The 12177-nt window shown below is 39.1% G+C and overlaps 1 protein-coding gene across 1 annotated transcript in view; it reads right to left on the bottom strand.

Annotated features, from left to right (window-relative positions):
- The window catches only part of CNTNAP4 (contactin associated protein family member 4), a 377413-nt gene that overhangs the window by 61330 nt on the left and 303906 nt on the right, over positions 1–12177 (bottom strand). Inside the window, exons 14-15 of the mRNA XM_088470185.1 lie at positions 5054–5210; positions 3680–3807 (exon numbers count right to left, since the gene is read on the bottom strand). Coding sequence (XP_088326311.1) covers positions 3680–3807; positions 5054–5210 — 285 coding nt within the window. The remainder of the gene's footprint in view (positions 1–3679; positions 3808–5053; positions 5211–12177) is intronic.

Here is a 12177-nt window from a genome sequence, read left to right as displayed (position 1 = left end):
CATTGTGGTTGTATATCCTCTGCTGTTCCTGTTGGGCCTGTTCCAAGAGCTCTCTTACTATCGGCACCACAGCAGCAATTCTTTTTTGCATTTGAGAAACATGCTCAATAACTGTTTTATACGGACTGGACTGCCCCTCCCATGCCTCTTTGGCAATGTCAAGTAACCCCCTTGGATGTCTCTCGTACAATAAATCAAAAGGGGAAAACCCTGTGGAGGATTGGGGAACCTCTTTTATGGTCAACAGCAAATAATGTAACAAGAAATCCCAATCTCTTTGTCCACTACTTTACTTAGCATGTGTTTTAAAGTTTTATTAAACCTCTCCACTAACACATCGGTCTGGAATTGGTACACAGAGATTCTTAATTGGCCAATTTTAAACAGGCGGCATAACTCCTTCATGATTTTTTACATAAATGGGGTATCTTGGTCAGTCAGGATCTCCTTAGGTATTCCCAACCTGCTAAAGACATGGAATAATTCTCTGCAATGGTCTTGGTTGATGTATTGCATAATGGTGTCGCTTCCAGGTACCTGGTAGCGTAGTCCATTATCACCAGAATACTGTATATTGATGGCCCGGGCAGATTTCCTTAATGGCCCAACCAAATCCATAGCTATTCTTTCAAACGGAACCTCAATAATGGGTAACAGAACCAGGGGACTTTTGAAATGTGGCCTTGGAGCATGATACTGACATTCAGGGCAGGATGCACAATAGTCAGATACCTCTTTATGGACCCTGGGCCAAAAACACCATGGGCCAGATTTAACAGCTGATTGTCTAACACTGTTCTTCTGTATGCTTTGGGAACTATTAATTGTTCCACAATATCTTCCCCCTTCTTAGTCACCTGATACAGCAAATCCTGACATACTGCCATGTGCGCATATGACAAAGGACTATCGGGGTCTATGGGTTTACTATTGATCACCTTGACATTCTCCCTGGATTTTACCAGAGTAGGGTCATTTAACTGCTCCATGGCAAAGACCTCTCTTCTGACCTCTAAATCAGGCAGACAATCAACTGGCTCAACAACACTACCCACCTCAGTGGGAGGCACATCACTTGCGAAGCCATCATCACACTCCGCATTCTCTAGTTCGCCAATCACACTAGAAAAAGGAAACATCTCTGACTCGGCTACTACATCAATAACCCTCTCAAACGAGTCAGGGTGATTTACCTCTGTGCAAAATCGGCTTTCCCACAACTTCCAGAAGTGAGCAAAGTCTCTCCCCATTATTGCATCATACAGTAAGCCATGTACCAAACCTACAGAGACTGTCGCGGAACCACATGATCTCTTGATGTTCACTTCTGCAGTAATATAATAGCGAGTGTCCCCATGTATGCAGGTCACACCAGCAGTTTTCCCCTTATGCCTCAAGGGGTTCACCAGCTCTGCTTTCACAAGTGTCACCAGGCTACCAGAATCTAACAGAGCCTCTACACGGTTGCCTTCTACAGTAAGTACACACATGTGCTTATCAGTCTCAGCCTGCCGGTCAGCAGTACAGGCTGGCTGTGCAAAGAAAGACCCCAGACAGACAGAGGTAAGTGGACAATTAGTTGCAATTAGTTGCAATATGGCCGGAGCCACCACATCAGAAACACTTAATGACATTATAATCTAGTCTTTTATGGGGAAGGAACCTTCCTGGCCTGGCTGGCCTGTCTCCAGGTTCCTCACCCTCAGTCTTAGGTACATTCCATTGCCCAGCACCCTTCTCCCCTGGAACAGTCTTACCAGTGCCGATGGGAGTTTGCCGTGGCACCATCGGGGTTCAGTGGGGCAGACTCAACAGATCCTCAGCTGCCACGTACCTCTCCACCAGTTCTACTAGCTGGTCTGTGGACTTAGGGTCTGCATGGCTCACCCACTTGCGCAGAGATGCAGGTAGCAATCATAGATACTGGTCCATCACGACTCTTTCTACAATCTGTGGTACTGTCAGTGTCTCAGGCTGCAGCCATTTTGTTGTAAGGTGGACGAGGTCATGCATCTGTGAGCATGGAGGTTTTTTCATTTGGAACTCCCAGCGGTGGACTCGTTGGGCCCGAACAAATGAGGTGACTCCCAAGCAGGTTAGGATCTCCCATTTTAACTTTGCATAGTCCTTGGCATCATCCAGGCATAAATCATAGTAGGCCTTTTGTGGTTCTCCAGACAGGAAGGGTGCCACAAGACTTACCCACTGTTCCTTGGGCCAACTCTACCTTTGCACAGTTCTCTCAAAGGCCATTAGATACACCTCCATGTCATCTTCTGCAAAAATGACTGGCTTGTATACAGTGAGTGTAGGTTGGAGAGTTAGTGGAAGCATCTCCAGTCCGGGCTGCCAAGTGTTGTACTACCTCTTTTAAGGCCTGGCGGGTTTCCTCGATGGTGACTTGTTGTTGCCTCTGGGCTGTCTCCAAGGCCAACAGTTGCACTCTGGTAGCTTCCTGCTGCAGTCTGTTCATTTCCTGCTGAGCTGCCATAGCTTGGAACAAGGCTTTAACAATATCCTCCACTTTGTTCTGGGGTGTAGGTTGGAAGCAGAATCTGGCTTCCCTAAGCATCTGCAGATGCCACCTCTATGGACTTCAAAGGAAACAACTTTATATCCACACTGATGAATTGGTGTCTGTCCCTTTAAATTTTAAACGAAAATTTTTCCTTAATGCAATTTCAGTGTGTGATTGCCCACAATCTCCACCACTTGTGACACAGTTGGGATAGGGGTCCCTCTCCTGGGTAGATGGACTCCCTCTTTACACACACACAGCAGCCATAGAAACAGGACAGAAATCTGGGGTTCTCATACAAACTGGTCCGCACCAGTCTTTATTGTGCCAAATTAATATAACAAATCATAAACCAAAGTCCTAGCCCATCTGGGCAATAACTAAACAGTAAGTACCCTTACTACCACGACGATAGGTCGTACTGCCCACACCATCAACAACAGCATGTACACAGTACTTACAGGGTTGTCATTACAGTGTCTCTGGACATGCTAGCCTGCATGCCTACTTCCTCAGGTGTGAGACACTCAGCTACAACTGAACACAACTTATATCAGCCAGTTCCAGCTGTAAGCCCTAATGAACCAGCTACCAGGCTGAAAGGTCCAAAACCTGGAGTGGCTTGTGGATGGAGCCCTCCCTCTCCTCACATCCACACTCCCAGGACCCAAACCGGCTTTTCCAAAAGTCGATACTCTGGTCTGCTTACAAATCAGACTTCTCCTGGGGGGTTTTAGAACACACAGGCCAAAAACCTAGGACAAATGTACCTTCCATTGACCACTTTAATAGTGCTTCCATCACAATATATATATATATATATATATATATATACACACTGTACTATACTCTATATATAAAATATGTGTGTTTATACAGTTGTGAAGCAGAATACCAATATCAAACGTCATATTTAGATCAAATTAGAATTAAACTAAAATAAACATGGTGGGATTAATATGATACCTAATATAGGAATTGAGTCTTAGTTTCAAATATTTGGACTTGAAGGCCACATTGCTGGTCAAAAAATTAGGAGAGAATATGATACTCAGGTGGTTGGGGTTCAGCACTCCTAATGACATTTGAAATTATTAAAGTAAATTATTCAATCTAAACAATGTATCCACATTTCTAATGCTTTGAATGTACAGTACTTACTATCTCCCCAGCAGAGCAAAGGACCAATTTTATATGCAGCTTCTGAGTGTGGTCTGTCTGTATCAGTAATCACAATCTGTGTAACTGGCAGGTGATCTTTATTGGAGAGGGATCCAATGTCATTTAGCCTAAAAAGGAAACATTTTAGTCTGCAATGTAAAGCTATAAATAAAATACATATAGTCACTAATCCAATGTTTAATCAATTCAATTTACTCTAATAACATTGGGTCTGATTCAACTCAGTGCACCGTTGATAGGACCGGGAGGGAACTCCCGGAGCTATTCAATTCAGTACACTGTTAGGCAGACTAAAGAATTTCTTCTTGCCGGCTGCAAGGCTGTTTGTCGACTTAGCACAGTACTAACAGCTTCATGGCTGGCATTTTAGTCAGAGAACGCTGGTTCTAACTACTAAACACCCTGCTTTAGTTGCGAGAACCAGCATTTTCTGACTTAAGTCAGAATAGGCGGACTAAACTGCGAGGTGAATTGAATAGCTCCGGGACCAACTTCCCAGCGCTATTCAACTGGCTCTTAATTGAATCATCCCCATTAAATCAAGAGCCATCTAAAACTTCTGAATTCTAACATTTAGGGGATGATTCTATTAGCAGCGGGACTTACCATGGGGTTTTAGCTCCTGGGTTAAGTCCCTGGTGCTTTTGATTTCATGCCCACAATAACCTCACAACTAGTCCCGAGGGAGTACATAATGTGAATTTCTGCTCACACTCTCCATATGTTAATGTAGGTGGTAATTGCATAGCTCCAGGCACTTAACCCAGGAGCTATGGTTTATCTCACGTTAGCGGTGAGCTACTCTTGGGAAAAAATTGAATATCTCTAGGCACTTAACCCAGGAGGTAAATCCCAGCAATATGTCCAATGGCTAATTCAATCGTCCCCTTACATTTCATTCATTTAAGACAAGTCCAGTACTTTGCTACCCATTCAATAAATGAAAGCCCTGCAAACAATGTTTCAAACAATTATTATTAACAAATTAAAGCACTTATGACTCAATGACAATTAGATACATTTCAGGGTACTTTTACTATTTATCAGGAACATTTTACATATTATATTTTAAAGATTTATTATTTTGCATTTATAGATTGAATATTTTTACAATGAGATTGCATTTCTTATATTATACCTACATAACTTACAGTTCATGACATTGATTGTTTAATTGCCCTCTACAAATGTTTATTGTACAAAAATGCTTGTCTGAATTTTCCTTCATATTGAAGCCTTTCTTTAACCTATTTATTTTTTTGAAATGTACATTTTTTGACAGTTTTGTTTACAAAGATGTATCTATTTTTAAGATAAAAACAATTACAGTATGATCTAGGATAATTATATTACCATTCACTTTTGTCAGCATCACAATTGCAGTAAAGTTGTGAATCGATGCAATTTCCTTCCAGACCGCATGCACATATTTTTACATCTGGTGAGGAGCCACTCCAATAAGCATTAGTCTGATTAGTACGTCCAACCCACCAGCTGAAAGGGATGTTGCCTATAATAAAAAATGAATCATGTAATATTTCTGAATTGTTTACAGTGTTTTCAAGCAACTTTTGTTTCACAATGAAGTTACACCTCCTGGTGCAGCTGCTCCCTTTATTTGCATGGGCATGTGCATTTGCTACCTATGCTTAGTTGGTTACATCTTGCATATGCAGCCAACTCTTCATATCGTAAGTAGCAAAATGAGAATTTTTCCCCAGGCACATTTACATTTGCACTTAGATGCAAATTACGTCCAAATCTCTGAGCCATAGATAACACATTCTTTACACTTATAAAGCTAACAAATGGGCATTCAAAGTCAATGGTATTACATTCATTTATGTGATGATACAGGATTTTTTATGAAAATAAAATATCTCTGAATACATTTAAAGATATCAGTGCCCGTGTTTTGGTTTCGATTTTGGTTTTGTCAAAACCACCCACAAATATTATGGTTTTAATTTTGGCAAAACCACCCTTAAGTGATTTGGTTTTGGATTTCTTTAAAATTAATAAAAACAACTAAAATCGTATAATTTGGATCAGTTTACTTGAAATTCTAAATCTGTTCCAAACTTACAGCAGATAGAGTCAGGACTCTGTTCAAATCAGAAACCCAAAGTTTGAGTGAGTTTGATTTTCAGGAATATCAAACTGCACATCTCTAATAGCAACAGAATCTCCCAACAGAATAAAGTTGTTATTCACAGTTCCTATTGTGCTTATACAGTTAAATTGCGATATCAAATGCAATTCTATACAAAGAAAAATTCATACAGCTATAAGTTCTTACATCCGACTTAAGTAGATAGACTTCACAAGTAGAGGTCTTAGAATGTGTTTTTATACACTAAAAACCAAAACAGGAAAACATTTGTAGTGTAAATTCAACTCTATACAGATATGTGATTTTCAGTTTTGAACTAGAGTATAAAGAACCCACATGTTAATCCTGCAACAAAGGATCACATTAGCATTGCAAATATTATAGCCTATAATTTACATTATGAATGCACTGTAATCTTTTCCTTTGTATATTACAGAGCAAGTAGACATTCCATTTGCATCACTTGTAACATAGACCTGGGGCTCATGGAAAGATTGTTGTAAGCCATATCAACCTAATGTGATACATGAAACAATACAAATAGCTTACACACACACACACACTTGACATGCTATATCACATGCTGTTATTTTACAGGTATACAACATTTAGTATAGTATATCCTGGGATGTACCATTAGATTTACAACCTTCCCAGCTACTTAGCATATTTATTTTATGTTAAAAGCTGTTCTACAAATAACCTAATTTTTCATTATTGTCAAATATTTTACTTTTATTAGTGGGAAAGAGCACCAGGAGCCTGCATACTCACTGAGGCATGATATTAGAGTCATTTATCTTGAGGCGCTCAAGTCTACATTTTAAAACTAAAGGTGAGGGGAAAAAAGCAGCATGCCAGATGTAAGGATCTATTTTTTTGTAATATATATACAAATGATAGGCATTAAAATTAGCTTTGCAAAAAATATAATGTAGTATTAAATGCAATTTAATCTGGCATGTTTTTAAGAATAATTGAGCAACATCAGAATACTGTAATTTTATGTTACATTAATGTTAAAGCATATTTAAGATTTATAACTGCATAACATTCATTCATACATGCTGAGTTGATGAAGTCCACTTTTTAAAAGTCTGTTTTTATATTTCTGAGCGAGTGCACGTTATTATGTGACACTAAGGATTGCAATTACAGTATTTGTACTGCATTTTGCCCTTCTAATACTGCACTAAAATATGTAGCACTTTTGATTGTAGTTTTTGTACATAACCTTCCTCTCTTCATCCCTACTAGCTACTGTAAATACTCAAACCAAGTAACAAAACTGCATTCATAGTGACTCACCAAACCGCTACACTGGAACCACAACTAACAGCTAGTAATTTAATTATAATACATGTCATTGTACAGTGTCCATAGAGGATTGTCAAACAATATTTGTATAACTGGAACATTATAATTTCACAACGCATCAAATATACAACCTAATGTGTGTCCTTTTACATCAGGTACTGTACATTGTTGCAATGTTATGTATATATGAATATGAGTATGTGTGTTTATATGTCACTTTATGTAGCAAAAAAACCAAGCCAAAAATACAGATATTTAGCTTTGTTAATTTTTTGACCTTGTACCTTTTTATGATCATTAAATCTTTAATGACTTTTTAATATCCTTGTAATTTAAAGTAAATGGCATATTATCCTATGTATTTTTGATGAATGTTATGGGTTTAAATACATAAAATATATTATCTGGTCATCTGGTCCAGTTACCAATCATAGGGCCTGATTCAAATGTGGACGCAATGCTGGTGTTTATGCAGATTGAGCAATTGTTAGATATTGCGCATGCATGTAAGTCGCACAGCACATACGCAGTGATTGAATTGCATTTATGGTCACACAGAGGGTTCACTCACAAAGTGACTGACAGGGTAGTCAGCATTTGGGGGAGGTAACGGGGTAGCTAGAGAAATGCAGGTGTGTCAGTAGTGTTTAAACACTGTATTCAGGGTGCCCATAAATTAGCCTCTGCGTTCTTGCTCACAGCAGGAGAGCCCTCTGCATGTCTGAAGACCTGCTATGTCTGTCACAGCTTTTACTTACTCAGAAAACAGATGGTTGCTTGATCTGCATTTAATGTTTTCAGTTTTGTGAGTGAGTGGCGGAGAGAAGCTTTCAGTTGGCATCTCCAAGCACTGGACAGCTAGTGACTCATATTTCACAATTGTGATCCGTGAGAGATCGCAGCTGCAATGGCATTTGCATTCACATCTGAATATGGCCCATATTCCATATGACATAGATCCAATTGTTTAGACACTGTATCAATATTACAATAAACAATATATTTTATTGCTAGCAGAGATGTGCATGTCCATCCAATGTGATCTGAATAACCAATATTTATCAAGAATGTAGTCAAATGCTAGGAATCATCTTTTTTGCTTTTTAATTGGAAAATAAGGTTTAAGCTACCAAAAATTTATTTTGGATGTTTCCTTCTGAATATCTTCTATTAAATTAATAAAAAAATATTTAATAAGATTCATTATTTTAATATAATTCCTACAGGTATGCAAATAAAATCCTTTAAAAGAGCTAAAATAATTTGTATGTGTGCATGTGAGTGTGTTTGTATATTGCTAGAATTCACCTTGTGCTTTGCAATGTCTCACTCCCTTATGCTGTATTTAACTTGCAGTTTTCTTCAGGATTTATTTGTCATTTCGATATATACTTGTGAAATTAAATTTACAGATTTAACAATAAAAACATTTGCCACTACCGACCCTACAAAGTTAAATTCAAACTAGTCTAAAAGGATTAACTATGTTTGAGCCTGGATGGCAATAGTCAGGCCTATTTGACCATGTAATAACTTATTCTTCCATAAACAAATTGAATCAAACTTTTACTTAAATTTTAACTGGAAACAAATTTTATTCTGATTTTTTGATCCATAATCTAGTGTACAGGAAGAAAAATGATAAAGGCATACAATTATAAATAGTATTAATATATTTATATTGTCAGTCCCACGGCACTATTAAGCAACAGAGTTTACCCGCACAAAAGCTCAAACTTAAATTGATATAATTTAATCATCTCTATTGCAAACAGTGAACCTCAAATGTTAATAGAGTACTTTAAACACCGTAGTTTTTAAATTAAAAATCAGTTAAACTTTTTCACTATTTAAAAGTATATTTAAATATTGTTTAGAAATTATTTCTAAACACTGTTTTAATTTTAATTCAAGCAGCAAAAAGTGAAAAGCAAGCAATGAATTTCTGCAATTTAAGATATTGGCAAATTAAACTAGCAACCCTCGAATGCTGACGCAAACTACAAATTTCAGACCATGAAATAAAATCTGGGTCAATATGTGAATATGCCGCAAACATACTGGTGACCGATTTTTGAGAATCTCGTCTTATAAATTTAAATTTAGAGAAGCTGTCTTTTATAATGTGATGGTCATCCCTAGATATATTATACTGAAAAAAATTGTTTATGATATTCTATGTGATAATGGTTATAATACATATAAAGCTCTCTGGGGCTTGCGGCTTGTGGCCACGAGACCCTACCACAAGGGTCTCATTGCAAGCCCGATGGTCGCGATGGTCTTGACCATCGTGACCATCATCCTGGCTGCTCGCATTAGCTGTGGGTGGCAACCCACAGCAATGGGAGCGGCCAGGAGGCTGCTCCATAAGAAAAAAAAAAAGACGCACTGATTCAGAGCGAGCGCTCTGTCAGAGTGTCCGGCTCTGAATCAGGGCTAGAGGGCCTGATTCAGACCCGCTCGCGAGCGCTGAGCGCTTGCAAGCGGGTCGATGTTGCTCAAGTGCGCATGCTCCGTCATGCGCATGCGCGAGACCCGAATAACGACGGCCAAGCCATCATTATGGGTCTCGCACCAAAGGGGGCCTGCTGTCGATGGTGATTTGGTGGGCGTGCCGGGGGTGTGGCTGCCCAGACGGAGGCGTTCCCATGGGAATGACTACCATCTGGGGCCAGCCTCACTGACATCACTAGTGCTTTTGGCTCTGATACCGCAAGGGTCTCGTCGGAAGGGTCACCCACAGCTATGCGAGCGGACAGGAGGCCGCTCTAAAAAGTAGGAGGGACTCTGTCACAGCATCCGGCTCTGAATCAGGGCCGGAGTCCCTTACCATATACCAATAAATACTGTCATGAAGGTAGGAGGAAGGTAGGAGAACACCGATTTAAAAAGGTCCTAAGATTCATCTTGGAAGTTGAATGTGGTGTGTCTGTCCTTATGGGCTTAAGGTATGAATATATATTAAAATTACACCAGTAGTTTGCTTATGGGTTAATACTTAAAATGAATATGTATAAAATAAATAACTTTCTAGATTTTAGTATTATTTATGTGTGTAATCTGTAAGGGGCTAAACACGATAGGGCTTGTTCACAGATCAGCCAAATCTGTGAACAAGCCCTATCGGGTGAAATGCACATTAGGTCTAGCAGTACCCGCTCTGTGCAGTCAGGTCTGTACATTGCTGGCACATTCATCTCTTAACATTCAAGTATTTCCATGGATGCTCTCTCATCTGGTCCCTGGGCTATAACTTGCAATGCATGGGTTTAGGGGCCCTTAGGGGTTAACACCATACAGACAGCAGAAGTGTCTTTCTTCTCTTTCTCTCTGCCCTGAAACACTACCAAGGATTCGCTCATCCATCGTTCAATTTCCTTGCTGTAAACAATTAGACAGCAGCAATCCAAGGGAAGTTAGTACAAGACATTTTAATTCTTTCTTCTGTATGCTTGTACTACTGATTACCTAGTTTATAGATTGTTACTTGTTAAGAATTGTTATCACTGGCTGCATGGGTGGTATGTAACTGCCACTGCTCCAGTCTGTATTTTTATATTTTTGATTACCAAGTTTATAGACTGCAACTTACTTGTCAAGAATTGTTAACGCTCTGAGATTTTCTAATTGGTTTATCACTATATATATACTTCTTCCTACTTTGTCCTAAGTCACACATATACTGGTTATACAGCTGACAAAACAAATATTACAGATGACACAAATAAATAATAATACTAAAATCTGGAAAGTAATTTCTTATATACACATTATTTTTGAGTATCTACATATTAAGCATATAAAGCCAAACTACTTGTGTAATTTTCATAAATATTCATATATTTTCACCCAAATCTTTTCCTGTTGGAAATTTAGGAACACTTAGGAGCATATTCAATTGAGTGCAAGGTTTAGCTAGGAAAAAATCTTGTGCCCCTCGCACCCAATTTTGGATTACCACGGGTATGCGCGCTCCCGATACCCGTGGTATCCAATTTAAAAAAAAAGTGGTCGCAGGGTTTTCAGAGCTGAAAACCCTGCGCCACGTGAAAAAAAAAGAAAAAAATGTTTGCACTTATCTGCCCGGGGGTCTCCAGTGGTCTCTGTGGCTTCCGGTGGCCTCCCCTCCATATTCTCACTGGAGAGGGGGCTGCTGGGAGTCCTGGGAGCTGCTGGGAGGTTCCAGGGGCTAGTGGGAGGAGCAAGGGCTGCTGGGAGATGTAGTTCTCCCAGCGCCCATTACGAGGGGGGCACACAGACACTTGGGGCACACACAACACTCATACACACACACACACACACACATAGACACTCACTCATACACACTTACAAACACTAACAAACACTCATACACAATGACATAATCACCCTGCTGCAGAAGACCCGGCTTCCAACGCTGGATGCAGAAGACAGCGCTGCAGAAGGTGAGTAATTATGGACTAAAGCTAATTGGAAACTTCCAATTGCTTAATTAGTCCTCAGGGGAGGTGCTGCCAGGGTCCCAGAGTGAGTTATGCTGGTTTTTCCTAAAATTAATGATATTAGAAAAAAATCACATTTGCTCTGGAGGTGCGAGAATAAAAAGCTACCAGCGCTTAAAAAAGGAAAAAATCCGCACCTAATTGAATAGCAGGTGCAGGTTTTTTGCTTTTCTTATCCCCAATTGAATTTTCCTCTTAGTGGCAGAAATCAGTGATTGATAGGAGTAATTCCACAACAATTTTTTGCTTATGTGGACCAATATTGCTATTTATTTTAAACTTATATTATTAAAAGTCATGTTTTAATAATTAATTCAAGAAAAGATAATGACTACTGCACCAGTCTTTATATCAACACATATAGTTGCATAGAAAACAACCCTTATGAAGTATATGAACACATTCTGCATTATACAGTGTATGTATATTCATAGTATCAAGGCAATCAAATCATGCTGGGGGTGCTGCCAGCTCGCAAATAATTTGATTTGATTATTTGTATTGTCTTCACAAGTATTTGTTTCTCTGTGGGAGAATTTTAAATATTTTGCTGTCTGTCTTCA

The sequence above is a fragment of the Taudactylus pleione genome, unplaced genomic scaffold (genome assembly GCF_031769625.1).
Source record: "Taudactylus pleione unplaced genomic scaffold, aTauple2 ptg000095l, whole genome shotgun sequence".
NCBI lineage: Eukaryota > Metazoa > Chordata > Amphibia > Anura > Myobatrachidae > Taudactylus > Taudactylus pleione.
Note: the sequence above shows the minus strand (reverse complement) of the source record. Positions and strands in the feature narration are given on the sequence as shown.